General features: G+C 42.6%; 1 protein-coding gene across 1 annotated transcript in view; it reads right to left on the bottom strand.

The window, feature by feature from the left end:
* Positions 1-22,937, bottom strand: part of LOC122943777 (pancreatic alpha-amylase-like) — a 127,830-nt gene that overhangs the window by 81,471 nt on the left and 23,422 nt on the right. Inside the window, exon 2 of the mRNA XM_044301804.1 lies at positions 10,718-10,864. Within this exon, the coding sequence (XP_044157739.1) occupies positions 10,718-10,864 (147 nt within the window). The remainder of the gene's footprint in view (positions 1-10,717; positions 10,865-22,937) is intronic.

The following is a 22,937-nucleotide window of genomic DNA, read 5'->3' as shown; positions in this document are numbered from 1 at the left end:
GGCCACTAATACGTGGCAAAAAGGGCTTTAGAACATATAATTGCGCTGCTGAACGGCAAATATATTTTTATTTTGCCACTAATACACGACAAAAAGGTCTGTAATTTTCGCACTTCACCACACAATGGCTAATAAGCCCCTTTTCCCCACTAATACAAGCCCAAAAATGCTTTAGAACATATAACTGCACCGCACAAGGGCAAAAAAGACGTATAAATATTTCCTTGTAATAAACCCTGTAATGGCTATAACACCCCAATAACAAGGATGGTTTGCTGAAATTACAGAGCTGTGTAATGGCAATTTGGGTGCCCAGTCAGTGCAGCAAGGTGTAATAGGATTGTTTCTATTACCCAGGCTGTAACCTTCCCTATTGAACCCTGTTCAACATAAATGTTGTGGATTGATTCCTCCCTATCCTTTCCCTACACCTTGAATAATCTTTCCCTGCACTTGTAAATCATTTTTTTAGCACAATGAAGTTTTTTCTAGCACTTTCCCTAGTGCCTGCTGACATCTCTCCCTGCACTAAATACACTGGAAAATGGCAGAATCCAAGATGTCTGAGGCTATTTATAGGGCTGTGACATCACAGCACTTGCTTGGTGCTGATTGGCTGCATGCATGGCATTATGGCTGATCCCACCTTCCAAGAGTTCTTTGTTCCATGTCCTTACACGTGCAGCAGCCATTTTAGGAAAAAAAATTGATTTGTTACCACGAAGCGTGAGGAAATTCAGATTCGGTGCAAATCAAAATTTTCCTGAAATTCGGATCAAATGCCACTTTGTCAGCCTCGATTCGCTCATCTCTAGTGGTAACAAATCACATTTTTTTTCTAAAATGGCTGCTGCATGTTACAAAGTGAAAGTAAGAAGCCCGGGAATGGGGGAGCACCCATAATGCCATGCAGACAGCCAATCAGCAGATAGCCAGCCCCTGGGATGTCACAGCCCTATAAAAAGTCTCAGCCTGCTCGGTCTCTGACATTTTACAGTGAACTTAGTGCAGGAAGAGACGTTAGAGACACTAGAGACAGTGATTAGGAAACACTTTATTAAAAACAGGGAAAGATTATTCATAGTGTAGGGAAAGGATAGGGAGGCATTATCCACACTGTAGGCAATAAACAGGGTCCAATAGGGGAGTGGAAAGCCTGGGTAATAGGAGCGATTCCTTGCTGCACTTATTGGGGTTACTAATTGTGATCTATTACTACAGATTTTAGGTTGTTTTAAAGAGTAATTGCAGTAATCCGAGCATCTGTTATTGTGTTGAAAGTGCTGTCTGATACAACCAGTTTTGGGGTGTCTTCAAATATATAAAAGTACTTCCATTCATCCTTGCTTTTAGGGTAGATTTGCAGTCTGATAAAACCAGTTTTGGGGTGTGTTTATTTTATATGTAAAAGTACGTCCATTCATCCTTGCTTTTGGGGTGAAAGTGCGGTCTGATACAACCAATTTTGGGGGGTGTTTATTTCATATATAAAAGTATATAGCGTGTAACACAACAGGTTCTTTCGAAATCTATGTGGAATCAGCTGACAATGGTGTAAAAGGAGTGTGCTTCTTCTTGACGCAAACATTTACCTGTACGACTGAGTTCACACTTGAGTTATTTGATCAGTTTTGGCCCTGTAACTGACCAGATGAGTGAAGTGTGAAGTGATTCTAAGAGTGATGCCTGTCTTCTGCGTGTCATACTGACTCACAGTATTGTTTCACTAGCACAGCGGACTCCCTATGCATATTTCTGCAAAGCACAGTGTTCTACACTACTATGCAGGCTCTCAGCAGCCAGGAAGTAGCTGTTTTTTAACATGATTCGTCACAAATAAATTCGGATCGAATCAAATCTTTTTGGGAAATTCAGCGAACCGTCAGAATCGAATCTTTGAGAAATTCACTCATCTCTAATAGGCACGCACTTTACCTCTGGGATTAACCAGACACACATCTCTTTCTTGGATGTCGATATTTTTCTAGAAAACAATGCCATATGGACCAGAACTTTTAGAAAGCCTACAGCAACTAATAGTCTCCTGAGGTGGGAAAGTCATCACCCTATGAGTTTAAAAAAGGAAATCCCCGGGGGGCAGAGCTAGCTGCAGAGCTAAGTGGAAGCAGCTTGGAGGAGCTCTGTAAGCAACTTGATTATAACTCGGCATAACTCCACCAAAGCGAGATTGCCAAGCTTAAAAATACCATATTCTGACCCAGGGAACTGCCCGGAACTGCCCGGCTGGACTCTACGGCCTACTACACAGCTTAAAGCACCGGGCTCTGATTAGCACTCAGCCGTATCCTAGAAGCTGATCCCCGGCGGCTCCTCGGGTCATCGCCGCTCAGGAGAGTTAACGATCAACCTGACCTGCCTTATACTCCTTGGAATTTGTCAGTGCACAACAGAGAAACATCCAGCCGACCCACTTGGCACCGGACTGACATCGGCTCCAATTAGACCGTACAGCAAGCAAAGGTTGGTGCTTAAAAGCTGCCGCGCTGGTTGCATATCACCGGACCGCAAAATCATTACAACGCTTCAGAGGTCCCGCTGCTAGCTAAAGGGACTTGAAGACACGAAAGACAGCACATCTGCTATCTGGCTCCTAAACAGCGGCGCCCATCAAATGGTCGGAGGCCTACCACACTCCACGCCTCAAGCTCAGTCAGGTGGTACCTACAAGAAGGTGCCTGCAGAACATCACACCCCATCATGAGATCAGTGCTATACTCCACCGGCCTTTTGAAGATCCGGAGCTGCTGGAGACAGGCCCGACATAGTCGGTGAGTAGGAAATAGACACTTACGGAAGCAGACAGAGAGTGTGAGACCCCAGCTGCTCTCCAAGAAAACAGGGTGGGTGCAGGGACGATTAACAAGTGGGGAGGTCAGAAGCACCTTAGATCCCATCGCTGCCCGGTCTCTGTCCTCTACGCTGAGCAGATCACGCCAGGCCTCAGAGACGCACCCTAGACAGCTTCGGCATTGTAGGATTGGTCTCCGTTTTCAGACCAGTGTCCGCTGTGTCCACACTGAGGTGTGCACTTTACCCTGCGACCCAGTTCCTGCTCAACTCTGAACAGCTCTGTCACTAAACACCTGGGGACCAAAAAAAAAAAAACACATCCCAGGACTGAACCCGCCTATTAAATCACTTGGGCAGCACAGTCCCCTAATTCATTTACCTGAAGTTTGAACCTCAAACTTCCTAGAGTCCTCCTGAGACATCTTTTGGACTCTGCTGCAAAATAGCCTCTACTCTGTACTATCAGACACTGCCCTGCATCATCTTAACCTGCTGCAGAACTGAGAGGTTTCATCTTAGTTCTCAAGAACTCACTCAGAGTACAAAGGGTCAATGACCCACTTTTTGTTCAGTCTCCACAATTGGATGTAAAGGAGGCATAATGATGCTGTAAACCCTCATCCCAGCCGACATGGTCTTAAGCTGAGGGGTCAACTACTTCACCCTTATTCCTATAACTATTCAGAAAGAAAAAAAAAGGGGGGGGGTGCTTGATAAGCTATGGTAAAAATCAGCCCTGGCAAGTCAAGATTTCCATCTAGCTCGCATGTTGCAGGCTCCTTAGACTCCTACATGCAAAAGAAGCAATCAGCTGTATCAGCCAAACTAAATCAACCACACAAAGCTCCACAGACCGAAGAAGTAGAAAGAGAATCCTCACATAATGACTTACCGGAGATGGAGAGTGATCTAGAGGACGCACAGGAGGAACACAGCCTCCAAATCTCGAGGGGCTTTCTAGTTAAGGCCCTCTCCAAAGCTCTCGAACCAGTAATTAAAGAGTTACAAGACATCAAACAAGATGTGAGGAATATTGGAGGCAGAGTAGAACAGCTTGAAAATGTGCAGACACAACTCATCTCCTACACAGAAGCCGCATCCTCTACCTTCGCCTCATGCCAAACCCACATAAATAAGATGGTCAACTGGATGGAAGACCAGGAGAATCGAGCCAGACGAAATGATCTGCGCCTCAAAGGTATTCCAGAATCTATCATTCCTGAGGCCCTCCCCGATACAGCTAAACAAATCTTTTCTGCAATTCTGGGAGAAAACTATCACCTTGAGATATCCATTGAAAGAGCTCACAGATCCCTAAGAGCCAAACCCTCACCAAAAGAGCTTCCTAGAGACATCATATGCCGGCTTTTCCATTCAAGTGTGAGAGATGATATCTTACGTCTCGCACACACAAATCCTCCTGCCAAACTAGAAGGAGTGACGATATCAATATTCCAGGACCTAGCGAGAGTCACCTTATCCAAGAGAAATATCTTGAGACCTCTGACCGAGGTTTTGAGGAATAGAAACATCCCATACAAATGGCTATTACGTGACCATTCAGAGCTACCAGATATTTTGGCGTCACTCCAAATCTCAGACTTAGACATCACTGATTGGTCCCCAATACAAGATCTGACGGGACTGCCTGCGATCCCTCCGCCTACACCATGGGAAACAGTAGGCTCCGAGAAGCGCAGCCACAACCGAAGACGTCAAGGGAAGATGACTCCTAGAAGAATTTATATGGACCCCACCTGAAGATTGCAGAAATGAAATGGTGAAATGTGAATTAGCTGAGTTCACTATGTTTAATTGTCTAGATTTTAGTCGAGTTTAGTATTGCTTACTGTTAATAGTGATTCACTTGGATGGATGATGGATTGAGTCATGGCGCATAGAGTGTGATTGTTTTCACAAATAGCAGTTTCACCACTATTTTATTCCCCCCACCTCGTTCTGAGGGGTGTGGCTATGCGCCCCGGCTCTTCCCGTCTTATCTTTCCCAACTCAACTAGGAGTGATTATATCACTCTCTGTTTGATAAACAGACTCCCCTCTACTCATATCTCTCAATTAACTGAAAAATGGCCCTTAAGGCTGTCGGTTTATACTAGTTATATTGTTTTTTCTGAGGTGTTTTTATTAACTGATGTTTTTTATCAGCCTCCACAATTGTTTAAGGTTATATTGCATACCTATCCCCCAGTCCCAATCTCTTCCACCTCTCTCCCCCACCCAGTTTTCATGGGCTCATCACACTCCTTCACTTCAATAGATACAAGGGTACATATAGATTGGACACTGACCATTCTCACTTTGCTATGTCCTCCATAAAGCTTGTCTCGTTTAATGTTAAGGGTCTTAATTCCGCTATCAAACGCAGCCAATTACTACATACATTAAAAAAGCGCACTCGGACGTTATTTTCCTACAAGAGACCCATTTCCTTGTAGACAAAAACCCGGCCTTACGTAATCACTTTTACGATAAATGGTACCACTCACACACTCCCACCAAAAACTCCAGAGGGGTAGCCATTGCATTTTTAAAACATGTCTTGTTCGAACTTAGCCATATACAGAAAGATACAGATGGCAGAATACTGATCCTCACCGGTAAACTGAATGGTACCCTAGTCATGCTAGTCAATTTCTACACCCCCAATACCCAACAAACCCCCTGGATTCATGACACATTGTCGTTACTAAACAGTATTACACAGGGTGAGTTAATAGTTGGGGGAGATTTTAACGTGGGTTTAGATTCACTCCTTAACACTTCAACCGGCAAATCCGCTCTCTCCTACAGAGCGCTCAGGCATATTAAGGATTCACTACAACTTCTCTCACTGAGAGACACTTGGCGCTTTGCACATCCCTCAGAGAAAGATTATACAGTATTCTCAGCCCCACATAACTCCTACCACAGGATTGATTATTTCTTTCTACAACACTCCTCCCTTCACAAAATTCGCTCTGTGACAATTGTCCCTAGCATTCATTCCGATCACTTTCCGCTAGAATTGATCCTGCGGGTATCAGATTCTGCCCCAACTAAGTCACCTTGGAGATTAAATGAGACTCTCTTGTCTATTTCCACCGTACATAACAAAATCTCCAGCCACTTGAAAGAGTACTTTTAACAGAATACAAATAATGGCGTCTCCGTCCCAAATAGTGTGGGAGTCCCATTAAGCCACAATAAGGGGAGAATTTATATCAGTAGGTACATACCACAAAAAACAAAGGGACTCACAGACACAGTTGTTACAAGCGGAGATTTTAAGACTGGAGAAGCTCCACAAGAAATCATTAATCACATCCCACCTCCAACAACTCACTGAGGCCCGCCTTCAATTAAAAGACATCCTAAACAAATCCACCGCTAAGATTTTCATGTCGACCAAACATTCATTTTACGCTCATGGCGACAAAGCTTCAAAATTAATGATGTTCCTCATTAAAAGAAAAAAAAAAACACACATCACCGAGATCAGGTCAAGTTCGGGCTCTACCACATGAGTCCCGTCAGAGATAGAAAATGAATTCATAAACTTTTACTCTTCCCTGTATCAATTACATCACTCTGACCGAAATTCAGATTGACCAGAATGTCTCTCGGCAATCTCAGACTTTCTCACACGAGCAAATCTCCCAAAACTACGCCCTGAATCATATTCTTCCCTATTGAAGCCATTTTCACTACATGAGGTCCGGACTGCCCTGCAAAGAAGCCCCAAGAGTAAAGCCCCTGGTCCAGACGGCCTTCCATGCTCATACTATGAGACTTTCTCATCGATTGTCCTCCCTCAATTGACAGACACATATAACGCCTATCTGAACCACCACAACAATCATTGGAGGCATAGATCACTCTTATTTATAAAGAAGGTAAAGATCCTGCTCAATGTGGCAGCTATAGACCTATTTCTTTACTAAATGTGGATTTTAAGATATACGCTAACCTCCTCGCTGATAGACTTAAACCTCTAATTCCTAGTTTAATCTCTCCAGAACAGGTAGGTTTTGTACCTGGCAGAGAGGGGAAGGACAACACTATGAGGGTCTTGTCTCTGATACAAATTGCGTCACGTAACAAATTACCGTTGGAATTGTTGGGAACTGACACAGAAAAGGTCTTCGACAGGGTAGACTGGACCTACATGAAACAGGTTTTGCTTCACTTCGGCATCCCACAAACTTTTGTAGACGCCATTTTTATCATGTCTGTGAAGGTTCTCATTTATCCAGGTCATGGTATATATCTGTAAAGAATAAATCAAGGCAACTGGACGTACTGTAGATTTCTTGAAAACGTTTCACTCGTTCTTCCAACGAGCTTTCTCAATTTTCTCATTTTTATCATGTACTCACGTCCCACGGCGAGACTGCGTATAAATCAATCGCTGTCAGCCGCTTTCCAGATAAAAAATGGCACCCGCCAAGGATGCCCCCTATCACCAATCTTATTTGTTCTTTCATTGGAACCTCTCTTAGCCTCGATCAGAGCTCACCCGGATATTGCTGGGTTTGATGATGGTAGATTTGTACACAGCTCAGCTTCTTACGCTGATGATATCTTGCTGATTATAACTAACCCATCCCCAGTGTTCCCCTCACTACAGTCTCTCCTCCGAGATTACGGGTCCATCTCAAATTTCTAAATAATGCCTAAATTGGAAGCCTTAGGCTATAATATATGTAAAGAAGAATTAGACCTCATAAAGACGCATTACCCATATCACTGGCCGAAATCACACATTACGTATCTAGATCTTAAGCTTAGCCATACTTGGAGTGAACTCTACTCCCTCAACTACGCCCCTATCCCACAATTGTTCAAAAGAATAATAGATTCATGGTTTCTCCCCTTCCTATCCTGGATTGGACGAAAGAACCTAATAAAATCAATTTTACTCCCCAAATTACTTTATCTATTTCAAACTATCCCAATCCCCCTTGCGGCACAATTCTTTACAAGTGTCAGGAAATTAACAAGCAAATTCCTTTGGCGAGATGGGAGACCCAGACAAAGTCATGACTCATTGATCCAACACAAGCTAAGAGGAGGTATGTCTCTGCCTGACTGGAAACAATATTATGAGGCAGTCCACCTGTCCAGAGTAATATATTGGCTACGTAAAGACACTAATAAACTATGGATACCACTAGAGGAACACTTAGCAAAATACCCTCTGGGTTCTCTCCTTTGGCAAAAAGACCAAAAAGATTGCAAGCCTCCTGCTCACCTCACACAAAATACTATCACTCAAGCCACTCAAAAAGATCTGGCACACATATTATCACTCAAACCACGTCGAAGATCTGGCACACATATGCAGACAAAATCAGCCCTAACCTCTCTCCTCTAATGTCTGCTTAGATGTCTGGTCTCAATATCCAAGATATGAAAGCCATCTCACGCTACTCCTTCCTGAGTCCCGACACATTAGATGACCCTCTAACACATTCCTCCTTTCACTTTTTACAAAAAGCACACATACGCTCTTTAGTTATGCCTTATTTAGCTCAAGGAAGTGTACCTAGGGATCCCACAGCTTATGAAAAACTGATATCTTGAAATAACGTCCCAAAACACCTACTCTCCAAAGTGTATGGCATCCTTCAGGAAGTCAAATCACCTTCAGATAGAGGATACATTGCAGAATGGGGTAGAGAATTCGGTACTACATGGACACAATCAGAAATTAAGCAAATATATAGCAGATCCTACTGCATATCCCGATGCACTCGCCTCCAAGAAAACGCATTTAAACTAACCTCTAGATGGTACCGCACACCAATTCGGCTAAAGCAGATGAACTGTCTCAGCTCTGATATATGCTGGAAGTGCCACCTCTTACAAGGGTCTTACCTCCACATGTGGTGGTCATGCCCTGTGCTGACACCCTTCTGGTCGGAAGTGACAAAACTAATTAAGAGTATATGTTCCATGGTCAATGACCCCTCTCCTATTTACATATTACTTAATATAAGATTGGAAGATATACCGCTCACGAAGCGGATACTATTCCAACACTTAATGGCTGCTGCAAAATCTTTAATTCTGTTGGAATCAACAGAGCACTCCCAGCATAACTCAATGGCTGCAGAAGGTCAATTATATATTCCTCATGGAGGAACTTTCAGCCTGGGAATTACGCACACACACAAAGTTCCAATCGATATGGAAGGACTGGGCCACCTTCCGCTTGACCTCATTCGCCCTCCAACACTTAGCAGAAGAACCCCAGGATACAAATGACTAACTATTATAGGAAATCCACTCTCGACGAGCCCTTTCCCCACCCCCGTACTTTCCTTCTCCCTTCTCTCCTATTTCCATCCCCCTTCTTGAATACCATCTACACCCTCCTCACCTTCATACACTAAGTCTACTGTACTTGTTTGATATGATATTCATATTCAGATGAATGCTCTCTTATGTATTTTTGTCATTATGGTATCCCGATTCCCGATTATATCGTACCATTTGTTCAATTTTTCAATTTTCAATTTGCTCTAAAAAAAATCTATAAAAAGAGAATTGAAAAGAAAGAAAAAAAGGAAATCCTCAAGGGATAATACCTACGCATTAGAAGATATTGCTGTGACCAGACAGACTTTCATTACCAGGCAAGAGATTTGCAACATAGGTTCCAAAAAAGGGAGTACCTCCAAGTGGTTCTGAGGAAAGCTTTTAAATCAGCATCCCTTAGGGAGAGATAACGCAGTGTGCCCCCCTCTCTCAAAACCAAGACAAATCTGTGTAATAGGTACCTTATCCAAATATTGTGATTTGCTGAAGATAGATAAGGACTTAAATGATGTTTTGATGGATTATCCTACCATCACATATAGGAAAGGGTGCTCTCTAGGCAATAATTTTATTCATAGTCACTATGAACCACCACCAAAGACAGGTAATTGGCTTGACCGCAATAGGTAAGCCAATAGGTATGTTTAAATGTGGTGGTTGCATAGTATGTCCATATACCTACAAAACTATACAGATATTTGAAAGCCATACCACAGGGGTCAGATATCATATTTGTGACTTTGCAAACTGTAAGACCCTGGGGTGTTGTGTACTTACACATATGTACAGGACTCATGGATTACGTAGGGAAAACTAAAATAGAGCTGAGGAAACATGTGGGTCATCACTTGGGTGACATCAGACATAAACGTGACACCCCCTTAGCAAGACGTGTGGGAGTCACATAATGGTGACCCTAAATCCTTGAGTTTCTGTATCATAGAAGTTATTCACCCCTCACCTAGAGTTGGCAACTTGGAGAAAAGAATATTACAAAAAGAGACTGAGTGGAAATTTAGGTTAAAGATGATCAAACCAGTAAAGTATATCATCTAAATGAGACAATATACTTTACTAGCTTTATATAGTCCTTGTGGGCTCCTGGACACAGGGTGACCCCTACAATATTTACATATCTTCCCATACTGTAAACCATTCACATGATATTGGACTGAAATGGGTCAATTTCCAAGTACTGTATATACTATTGTGGGTTTTTATCATTTAACTCCATAGCAATTATTTCGTTTACCTACACTTACCAACTTTATGCCAGTATTTTGTATCAGAGTTTTTGCCAAAATCCCAATGATTAACATTTAGCAAGTCATATATATGCTTAATGTATTTGGTATTTTAGCATAGGGATGTCTATTGCGTTATTTATTTGTTAGAGCTACATTGTAATATTTATTGTTTTCCCTAACTTGTTCCAGTCTCAATCTACTCACTGCGCATGCGTGCCCTCAACACAAACTCATTACTCATCTACACCAGTCCATGTGTCTAGATGACGCATGCTCAATTCCACTTTTGATGTTGTGTTGGGAACTGGCAGCTTCAGAAGAAATGAGAAGGTACATACCCCAACATCGTTACATCTGGTGACCATGTCCCTGAATTGCTGTTCGTCACCAGATCGGGTGCAGATCTTATAGCTGATTGGCTGGTATCTCTCCCACCATGGCCTATTGGGGTTTGTGACAATCAAATTATCACTAGGAGGTGAAATCTGCAAAAGAAGAAAGAGGTTACAGAAGAAAGATGGACAGTTTTAAAGGAAATCTGTCACCAGCAATCTCGCTATTCAGCTGTTTGCATAGATACATAGCTGTGGTTCACCTGATTAAAGCATTGTTTTTCTTTTGTTGATTCATTCCAGAGGTATGATACTTTTTTTTTATATGCAAATTAGACCTTCAGTGGGTCGCTGGTGACAGTATCGCCTTAAGACACAGATTTCAATGCATCAGCTCTTTAAATAAGTCGTTCACAATAACAGGTCAAGGTAAACTCAATAAACCGAAATGTTTATAAATTTCTTGCACATCTCAAAATCTTGAAATTTTGTTTTCAATCCAAGAGCTCACTTACGGTCAAACTGGATTCATGTTTTCTAACTCAAAATAAACACTCTTGGTTCTTCAATATAAAATACAGCTTTATTAAATCCAATTAAAATAAGTAACATTCACTTATGCGTTTCGGATGTATGTATCCTTAGGCATAGTAAATTATGAAATGAAAACATTCTCCTAAACTACAACATAGGACATTCCCCTATTAATAAAATTATAACTTTAAACTGGCAGATTTAACCCTATCACAGTCAGATTACGCATAAATAGCTCACAATATTTAAATAATATCAATGAAACCAAAATGAATAATGACATCTCAAATCCTGATGAGGTTCAAGCCCATTGTTTTCCTAGTGCTGAGCATAGAAATCTAACAATGTATAACTTCCTTCCATGATCACCCCTTCTTAGAGTTTTAAACACTCTTTCAATGCACTTAAATAAAAACACCACATATATTACCTGTATGTATAGCTCTGAAAGGAGGGGACAACATTGAAATATTTGAGGCATCGTTGTGACCTCCAGTACACCCCACACATTTTTTACAGTTAGTATAAGATGCAAAATGAAATTGATGTAACTTTTGATTTGTTTTTGAGCAAACATGGCTTTACCTACATGGATTAATGAGCATGTCTTGCACTTGTGATGGACACATTTATAACTGCCCACATATGACAGCCATGGTTTATTCTATTCTTTTTGTTTCAAAAAATAAACTTGGAGACGAAATGGAACCTATGGTAGGGGTCTTTCTAGCAGCAAATGTCACACCTTTTGAAAGTACATCTTTTAATATGTCATCCTGATGCAACATGGGAATATAATTCTGAGCATTTTTTCTGATCTCATTATATTGCTTACTATAGTTGGTAACACATATTGTATTATGTTTCAAGTCTTTAAGTTCATATAATTAAGTAGGTCACAAAATCCCCAAAAGTGGCTTCCGTGTCTTTCCCAATTACCAATAGTTCATCTATAAAATGACCAAGCCATTCCATTGATGAAATATAGGGGTTAACAGAAGAGAAATTATATTGTTCTTCCCACTGGGCCATGCAAATATTTGCAAACAATATAACAATAACAAGGGGAAAGGTTTGGGGAGCATATGCAGAAACCTTTTTAGTTCATGACTATATGTGCTTTACAGATTCACATTTTGTGTGAAAAAAAGCAATTCCATGTCATGTTCTATGGAAGAATAAAGTGCTATTCTCCGTTTCAGAATCACTACTTTCCTCTGGCATGCTCATGGACCTGAGGGACCTTAGTGCAGTGAGGTATGCTGGTTTATTTCATTGTTGTATGCTTTTGGACTGTTCAATCAACTAGTCTGAACGATCCTAAATGATACTTCTGCATTCAATAGTTCAGAGTAGCAGTCAGATTTCGGTTCAGTGTTGGGAAAGTTGCCTGTACAGGAAAGAGGACTCGTATAAGTTGCTTCAAACAATGCTTACGAGATTTCTGCGGTTTATTAGTGATCCAGTGATGCATTGCTTTCCCTCTCACTGTAGTATTTGTTAAGAGTACACAGTCCATTTCATAGATATTCCAAAACTTATGCAATATTGCCTAACCGTTACCTAACAGGAATTATTACACTGACTGTGTAAAGAAATCAAAATCCATATGCTTCAAGTCCATTTCTTGCAGTGAGGAGACACACTGCTTTGTGTGAGTGCTTATTTCTCTGTGTACTAGCCATCTGTGGGAGTCTCAGCAATCAGACCCCCACCAATTATTGCCCTTGATATTTTGTTCTGACATGAAAAAAGTTTTGCTAAAGCATGGGTACACTTTAAAGAATAACTGCAATGTGACATTACAAAGGTTTTGATCAGTGAGGGTCCGAGTGCTGAAACCATCATTAAAACAAAAGGTTAGATGCACTCTCCTGAGTGCTGTCTCTCAGTGCTGCTGAAGACGGGCTAAGGATAGCCTTAGTAAAAAGTCTATGAGCCCATCATCAGTTCTGTCTTCAGCAGCAAGGAAGTGTTCAGCAGAGTGCTTCTAACACTTTGCTTTAGCAATTGGCGGGGGTCTCAGCAATTGGACCGCCACATTTTAAAACCTTTGATATAATATATCAAGTTTTTACAATGTGTATTTATTCTTTAAGCTCATATTTTCTTTAAATATCTGTAAACATTACCTGCAGGCTCACCACTATTAATGAGCGGCAGGGGCAATATTCGAATTCGGGATATTTTATAGTACATAGTAACATAGTATATAAGGCCGAAAAAAGACATTTGTCCATCCAGTTCGGCCTGTTATCCTGCAAGCTGATCCAGAGGAAGGCAAAAAAACAAAACTGTGAGGTAGAAGCCAATTTTCCCCACTTTCTCCCCCCCATAAAAAAATTCCTTCCCGACTCCAATCAGGCAATCAGAATAACTCCCTGAATCATCGACCCCTCTCTAGTAGCTATAGCCTGTAATATTATTACGCTCCAGAAATACATCCAGGCCCCTCTTGAATTCCTTTATTGTACTCACCATCACCACCTCCTCAGGCAGAGAGTTCCATAGTCTCACTGCTCGCGAATATTTGGTAGAATATTTGTCATATATTCGCAAATTCAAGATTTTCTTGATCGCAAAAAAACGGCAATGTAATATTTGCGTAATGCGTGCACAATGCAGGCATGGGTCACTATAGCAAAATTTTTCAAGCCGCTAGAAGTTTCCTGACATTGGAGAAAATGGTTGGCACGGCAGAACATTACAATAGCTTTATATGCAGATAGAGTGCTCCAATATATTCGCGATTGTGAAATAGGCACTAATGATGCAAATATTTTGTGATTGCGTGAATATTAGTGATTGGTGCACTAAGTATTGTTGTGAACTCGTGACATCACAGCACTATGTATGTAGCATGTATGTATGGACAGCAGAACACTATCACTATCTAACCTACACTGACTATCTCCCACTAACTATCTGTATTATATATATAAGCTAACTAACTAAATAACTAACTATCTAATGCAATGACACAGTAAAGCACAGAACACAGCAATAACACTGCTGTCTCTCTCAGATCTCCAAAATACTGCACACAAGGGCTGCTGGGGAGGTTCTTATATAGTAAGGGGGAGGCAACTTTCCTATTGGTTGCTAGGGATGTTGCTAAGCTCAGACAAAGACATTACAGCCTTCTCATTGGCCCACAAGCAAGAAGGGAGGTTACTGATGAAAAATAATCTAGAATATTTGAAATTACAAATATATAGCACTATAGTATAAATATTTGCGAATTCTCAAAGTGCCGTTATTCGCGATTAATATTAACTTTTCGAATATTCGTGCCCAACACTACTCGCCACCAATGCTGTGTTTGTGGAGTTCTTAAAATTATATATTAGAAAGATAATAGATGAGAGTCTAAGTGAATGTGCTGCAAATTTCTCCAAGCTTATCTCCATTTGCCATAGAAAGTTTATTACAATTTATTTATTACAAATTATTACAAGGATACTCCAGAATAGAAAGACCCAAAGAGTTGGTTTATACTGAGTATTTTGGAGGAGGTTTTGAAGCAGATTTTCCTGTAGGTTTTTCAGACAAAGCCAGAAGTATACTTGCAGTACCCCAGACCTGGGTATTTGCAAATTGTTTCTGGAATGCAATTTAATGTTACTTAATGATATTTCATATGTTCATACAGTTGGGGTTACTAATCCTGACTCAGCCCCTGCAGAAAGTTATGTGCAGGTTTAGATCTGGCCCCATCTTAGCTAGAGAAGTGTAGTGAGTCTTGAGTTAGAGGAGGAAGTGAGAGCTGTGACGTGCTCTACTCCTCAAAGAACTGGGCCAAAGTTACAGAGAATCACCTTCTCTGAGGATTATCTACTGAGGGAAAGACCTCACCAGAAAGTACTATAGTACTCAGCAAAGAGAGAGAGAGAGGAAGGAAAAAACTAAGAAGGTCCAGAATCTGCATGGCCAAGCATTGGAGTCAGTCAGTAAGATATTTGCTGATCAAAACTATAGATGTTACTTTGTGAGAGGGACATTGTTTAGACACCCTTTACATTTGGACATCACCTAGCCAGTCATTTCTTTAACCCTGCGCAGCTCAGTTGGAAATTAGAGCCATAATGCAAGAGTCATATTGTCAGCCATACATCCTGTAGAAAAAGACTTTGGAAAAATACAGAGAAAAGGGTAATACATTCTCCATTTTTCCTCAAATCCATACATGCTATCTGGCAGAATTAGCACTGTGAATTGTTGGAACTCTGTTTTGATACAACTGGAAGTAATACAACTCCTGTTCTACACTTTGTTAAAGCGAGACATTTGTTTTCTACATCTGGCCAAGCTGCTGACTCCATTGCCATACAACAGCCATTGCACCCTACACCTTCTGCCTTGAACCCACATCAAAGGGCACCCCAACAACCATCAGACAGGCAGGAGCCCCAACATCAGGGTGTGCCCGGGGGGAAGAAAGGGTGCTGCCTTCTTTCACTGCGGTGTGAGGATTGCTACTGTGATTGACTGGGACAGCTCGGGCCACTATCACTCAATCCTCTACTTTGCTCCTCCTGATCTTGCAGGAGATCCAGCAGGAAGGAGAAGTTCTTTTTCTAAAAATATATAGTAGTCCCTCAAGTAACAGGATGACCATTGTAGGCTGAAGACATTGTAACTGGAGTCTAAAATGCTATGGAAAACTAATAATTGGTTCCAAATTTCCCAAATGGCATTCCAAGATGAGAATTTAAGGACAATAAGCAGATAACTAAGACAGAAAGAATGCCCTTACATATAACAGTCATGAATAGCTGTCGGAAGCTGTAAATCATTTTCTATGGTGAGGACCGGAGCTTTTTCAGCACCCAGTATACCGGAAATATAAAATGGAGCCGCCCTCACCTGATATCTAAATTAGCAGCACATCCTGGCACAGACAGAGGGCAGTACAAGACATGTATGTCTTGTACATACCTGTGCATGCTCTGGCGGTTAACCCAGCTTCTCTGTTGCAGTTTAGCCGGGTCATTCTATTGCTGTGGCTACCAGCCCCGCTGACAGGCTCATAGGTTATCAATATAAATTGCTGCAAAAAACCTTTAAACAGTCAGCTGGTGGCAGCAGGTACCTGTTATTGGTCTTCTTGCCACACTAGTGTTTGTACTTTTCAGAAATTCCCAGATCTTGACATTTGTTTGGACTTTGACCTTGCCCTTTACCACCAATTGTATTTCTGACATTATCTATTATTTGACTCTGTGTTTGTATTTTGTGTGTTACTCTGGTTTGGACTCTGACCTGTTTTTGACTTAGCTTTTTGTTTCTGTTCTGAGCCTGGTTTTGCTCAGCTGTCTTCTGTCTTACTCCTCTTTAACCCTCTAGGTTAGACACCTGCACTTAACAGAGTAGGGAACATCAAACAGTTGAGGTCTGTCGTCAAGGCCAGAATGTCCAAGTAGGAAGGAACAGTGGCTGGTTGGAGACTAGGGGGGCCACTACTCAATCTACATAACAATGTAGTACCGCAATGTACTTTAAAGGGAACCTGTCATGTGGATATTTGATTATAATCTAAATAATTACATACAATCATTAACTACTAAAAAGTACCTTAGATGTATTCACTTACTGGTGTGACAGATGGTTACCTCATAATATACACACAAAGATGCTGCATGCTTACAAGCTGATTTGGGTCCAGCGTGATGTCATTGAGTCCAGCGTATATTTAATTCAGAGCTATAGCCACTCCCCTGCCCACCTGCTGCTGATTCATATGGAAATAAACTGTCATTCAGCAGCAGATGGGCGGGGAAAGTCAGAAGCTTATAAATATTCAGGACTCATCATTAGGAGCTGGAGCTTTTCAATACAAGATGTTGGCAGATTGACTGGGTCAATTAAAGAAAGTGACCCAGCATTTTGCTAAGAGAATCAGTCACTTATTTATGTTGCCCTTAGTTATGACACCATAAAACTGGTGACAGGTTCCCTTTAAAGAGGAGATACTAGAAAACAAATAGATAAAACAAGATAAAGTGATCAGCTCACCCTCTGCTGCTCCGGACTTGGCATGCTCAGAACTCATGGAGTAAGGCAATAGTCAGTAGCAACAAACTTCCAGCATCAGCCACCATCTAGTTAAAACTTTTCTTGTTTGTATCTTCAGAAAATATACAGATACAGTATATAGCAGAAATGCTGCTATACATGTGTATGTGTATGCCCATAAAAATAAGTTTTTAACAGAACGGTGGCTGAGACAACCAATACAGGTATTTTACCAGAGAAATGACCATGTTGGTTGGTTGGATGTGAGGAATTGTATGTTGAGTCTAGTTTTAATTTACAATGGCCCAGGAAAAACCATTGTACCGTATGTTCAAATGATTGTATACAGAGGTCATTGTATCTTGAGGGACCACTGTATTTCCTATTCCTTTTAATTACAATTATTTTCTCATATACAGTAAGGGTGTATTAGACTGGGCTAGTTCATTATTCTTGGACAGTTCATCGTTAACAAGCATTCACAGGATCATGTGACCAACAATGACAATTGAGATGACCTTAAGTTTTATCTTAAAAAGTTTTAAAACATGTGCAATGGAAAATACATTCACCTACTGGGCAAAAAAATAATAATACAATAATAGTATTCAAATTAACATTGCACTGCAGCCAATCAGTGGCCTCAGTAGTCTCATACTGTACGACTAGCATATTGGCTCTCATCGCTGAGTCGTAATACAAGTAGTATGGCATGTGCCTTGTGGTGCCTGGTGAGTGACTGCAGCGATCATGTGCTGGCATCTTGTAAACCAGACTGAAGTGTCAGTGCTGGAACAGTGGGGACTTGGAGAGGTAGGTAGTATTCATTTTAAAACATTTGGGGCTGTTTGTATAAATTTTTTCTGAAGTTAGATAACCCCTTTAAGCTGGAATCCTGTATGTCATGTTTAGCATGGTAGATAGATAGATACATATATTCATTCTTTGTACAGTGCATACACCTAAAGGGGTTGTCCTAAGAAAAATGACATTTTGAATAGTTTTAAACCAACACCTGGACATGGATTATTTTGTAATTGCATGTAATATAAAAAATTATCATAGCCACTGTTATTCAACAAAATGTATCTGTATAGCACCACAGGCATTTTTTTTTTCTTTTCTTTTTTCTTTATCCAGCTCAGTGAGATGGCAGCACATGCTCAGTTTCATCCTTCAACTGCCTCCTGAGCTGTGATAGGAAGAGCTGAGACACGCCCCCTGAGCTGTGATAGGGAGAGCATGGACATGCCCCTTGAGCTGCAGCAGAAAAGACACTCCCCTTGAGTTGCCAGCTTTATATAAATCTAGCAGAGCAATGAATATGGATCCATGTGAGGTACAGGGCTGGTTCTATGTTTGTTAGAAATAGATTGCAATGGGGGCATGGCCTGGATGCTGAGAGCGATGGCTGCTTAATCTGCGAGCTCCTCACATGGCACCTAAACTGTCTACTTTCTTCTAAACCAGCGCCTTACCCTATGTTAGAAGCACCTTCCCGGTCCTCCCTTGCTATGGGGCGCACCTAGAAAAGACAAGCTCCAGCAAAGCTGACGGAATTTTTCCACAAATCACAGCCGAATAGCGGAAGCCCGAAGATGGCGTCTTATCCTTCTGGGGTTAGCTCCGCTCCCTCCTCCCCAAGAGAAGTGCCTGCAGCTCCAAGGCAAGCATCGGGAGAGTCACCACTTATAACGGAGGTTTCACTCTGAGGCATGCTAGATTCTCTACGCACTTCACTGAAAGAAGACCTCCATTACAATCTTAAAGAGGTACAAACAGAAGTGGCGCAGTTGGGCGATCGCACCTTTCACTTGGAGACTAAGATGGCGGAACTCACTGCATCCCACAACATGCTAATAGATGCCAACAAAGCGCATGAAGAGGAAGTGAGTAAACTTGCCTCTAAGCTCCATAATTTTGAAGACTGTAACCGACGGGATAATGTGCACAGACGGGGATTACCCGAGTCGGCTGGTCCCGAGGAGCTGAAACCTCTCCTGCAAAACCTGCTTCGGGAAGCGGTACCGGGCCTTTCAGATATGGACCTTACCATACACAAGATTCATAGGATCCCCAAGCCAGCTGGCATAGACCCAACCTTACCGCATGACACACTAGCTAGAATCCACTTCTTCCAGGTGAAAGAAGCTTTCCTGAAGGAAAAATCCTTCTCCCACTGCTTCCTTCTCCGGCATCGCAATTTTTCTGGATTTATCAGCGGCAACCTTAGCTAGGAGAAAGGGATTAGCCCCTCTAACCCAATTGCTAAGGGAGAAGCAAATCCGATACAGATGGGGTTTTCCGGTTAAACTCATCATTTCCAAAAATGGCGCCTTGCACGTGTTCACCACCCCGTCATCAGCAGCGCAGAAGTTGAGTGCATGAGGTTTACTCACAAAGACCATGATGCAACCCCATTCCAACAACCATAAGCGGCAAAAATTTCCCCAAGAATGGAACCCGGGCTGAGCTGGACTGTAGGGTAATATGTGGTACTGTGTCGCAGTGGGTTGATTGTCCCCTATATCTCTTAACCATTAGAGATTAAATCACTACATTGTTTGCTCTCATTCTAGCCGAGAGCTCCTGTTCAACTGTTTATTTTCAAGTTTGCGAGATGCAATTTTTCTTTTAATTTCTCCTTTTCCTTTTACTGTTTTGTGAGTACTGTAGCATGCATTACTGGGTCTGACATAATTGTCATCCTATTCAGGGATATGTCTTTAAAGGTGGAATCTATGTATCTGTCCTACCATCATGGGTATTAAGTAGAGTTGAGCGAACACCTGGATGTTCGGGTTCGAGAAGTTCGGCCGAACATCCCGGAAATGTTCGGGTTCGGGATCCGAACCCGATCCGAACTTCGTCCCGAACCCGAACCCCATTGAAGTCAATGGGGACCCGAACTTTTCGGCACTAAAAAGGCTGTAAAACAGCCCAGGAAAGAGCTAGAGGGCTGCAAAAGGCAGCAACATGTAGGTAAATCCCCTGCAAACAAATGTGGATAGGGAAATGAATTAAATTAAAAATTAAATAAATAAAAATTAACCAAAATCAATTGGAGAGAGGTTCCATAGCAGAGAATCTGGCTTCCCGTCACCCACCACTGGAACAGTCCATTCTCAGATATTTAGGCCCCGGCACCCAGGCAGAGGAGAGAGGTCCCGTAACAGAGAATCTGTCTTCATGTCAGCAGAGAATTAGTCTGCATGTCATAGCAGAGAATGAGGCTTCACGTCAGCCACCACTGCAACAGTCCATTGGCATATATTTAGGCCCAGCACCCAGGCAGAGGAGGGAGGTCCCGTAACAGAGAATCTGTCTTCATGTCAGCAGAGAATTAGTCTGCATGTCATAGCAGAGAATGAGGCTTCACGTCAGCCACCACTGCAACAGTCCATTGGCATATATTTAGGCCCAGCACACACACAGGCAGAGGAGAGAGGTCCCGTAACAGAGAATCTGGCTTCATGTCAGCAGAGAATCAGTCTGCATGTCATAGCAGAGAATGAGGCTTCACGTCAGCCACCACTGCAACAGTCCATTGGCATATATTTAGGCCCAGCACACACACAGGCAGAGGAGAGAGGTCCCGTAACAGAGGATCTGGCTTCATGTCAGCAGAGAATCAGTCTGCATGTCATAGCAGAGAATCAGGCTTCACGTCAGCCACCACTGCAACAGTCCATTGTCATAAATTTAGGCCCAGCACCCAGGCAGAGGAGAGAGGTCCCGTAACAGACAATCTGGCTTCATGTCAGCAGAGAATTAGTCTGCATGTCATAGCAGAGAATGAGGCTTCACGTCAGCCACCACTGCAACAGTCCATTGGCATATATTTAGGCCTAGCACACAGGCAGAGGAGAGAGGTCCCGTAACAGACAATCTGGCTTCATGTCAGCAGAGAATCAGTCTGCATGTCATAGCAGAGAATGAGGCTTCACGTCACCCACCACTGCAACAGTCCATTGGCATATATTTAGGCCTAGCACACAGGCAGAGCAGAGAGGTCCCGTAACAGACAATCTGGCTTCATGACAGCAGAGAATCAGTCTGCATGTCATAGCAGAGAATGAGGCTTCACGTCACCCACCACTGCAACAGTCCATTGGCATATATTTAGGCCTAGCACACAGGCAGAGCAGAGAGGTCCCGTAACAGACAATCTGGCTTCATGACAGCAGAGAATCAGTCTGCATGTCATAGCAGAGAATGAGGCTTCACGTCACCCACCACTGCAACAGTCCATTGGCATATATTTAGGCCTAGCACACAGGCAGAGCAGAGAGGTCCCGTAACAGACGATCTGGCTTCATGTCAGCAGAGAATCAGTCTGCATGTCATAGCAGAGAATGAGGCTTCACGTCAGCCACCACTGCAACAGTCCATTGGCATATATTTAGGCCCAGCACCCAGGCAGAGGAGGGAGGTCCCGTAACAGAGAATCTGTCTTCATGTCAGCAGAGAATTAGTCTGCATGTCATAGCAGAGAATGAGGCTTCACGTCAGCCACCACTGCAACAGTCCATTGGCATATATTTAGGCCCAGCACACACACAGGCAGAGGAGAGAGGTCCCGTAACAGAGAATCTGTCTTCATGTCAGCAGAGAATTAGTCTGCATGTCATAGCAGAGAATCAGGCTTCACGTCACCCACCACTGCAACAGTCCATTGGCATATATTTAGGCCCAGCACCCAGGCAGAGGAGGGAGGTCCCGTAACAGAGAATCTGTCTTCATGTCAGCAGAGAATTAGTCTGCATGTCATAGCAGAGAATGAGGCTTCACGTCAGCCACCACTGCAACAGTCCATTGGCATATATTTAGGCCCAGCACACACACAGGCAGAGGAGAGAGGTCCCGTAACAGAGAATCTGTCTTCATGTCAGCAGAGAATTAGTCTGCATGTCATAGCAGAGAATGAGGCTTCACGTCAGCCACCACTGCAACAGTCCATTGGCATATATTTAGGCCCAGCACACACACAGGCAGAGGAGAGAGGTCCCGTAACAGACAATCTGGCTTCATGTCAGCAGAGAATTAGTCTGCATGTCATAGCAGAGAATGAGGCTTCACGTCACCCACCACTGCAACAGTCCATTGGCATATATTTAGGCCCAGCACCCAGGCAGAGGAGGGAGGTCCCGTAACAGAGAATCTGTCTTCATGTCAGCAGAGAATTAGTCTGCATGTCATAGCAGAGAATGAGGCTTCACGTCAGCCACCACTGCAACAGTCCATTGGCATATATTTAGGCCCAGCACACACACAGGCAGAGGAGAGAGGTCCCGTAACAGAGAATCTGTCTTCATGTCAGCAGAGAATTAGTCTGCATGTCATAGCAGAGAATCAGGCTTCACGTCACCCACCACTGCAACAGTCCATTGGCATATATTTAGGCCCAGCACCCAGGCAGAGGAGGGAGGTCCCGTAACAGAGAATCTGTCTTCATGTCAGCAGAGAATTAGTCTGCATGTCATAGCAGAGAATGAGGCTTCACGTCAGCCACCACTGCAACAGTCCATTGGCATATATTTAGGCCCAGCACACACACAGGCAGAGGAGAGAGGTCCCGTAACAGAGAATCTGTCTTCATGTCAGCAGAGAATTAGTCTGCATGTCATAGCAGAGAATGAGGCTTCACGTCAGCCACCACTGCAACAGTCCATTGGCA

This window comes from Bufo gargarizans, chromosome 7 (genome assembly GCF_014858855.1).
Source record: "Bufo gargarizans isolate SCDJY-AF-19 chromosome 7, ASM1485885v1, whole genome shotgun sequence".
Taxonomy (NCBI): domain Eukaryota; kingdom Metazoa; phylum Chordata; class Amphibia; order Anura; family Bufonidae; genus Bufo; species Bufo gargarizans.
The sequence above is the reverse complement of the archived record's forward strand: the minus strand, read 5'-3'. Positions and strand labels throughout refer to the sequence as shown.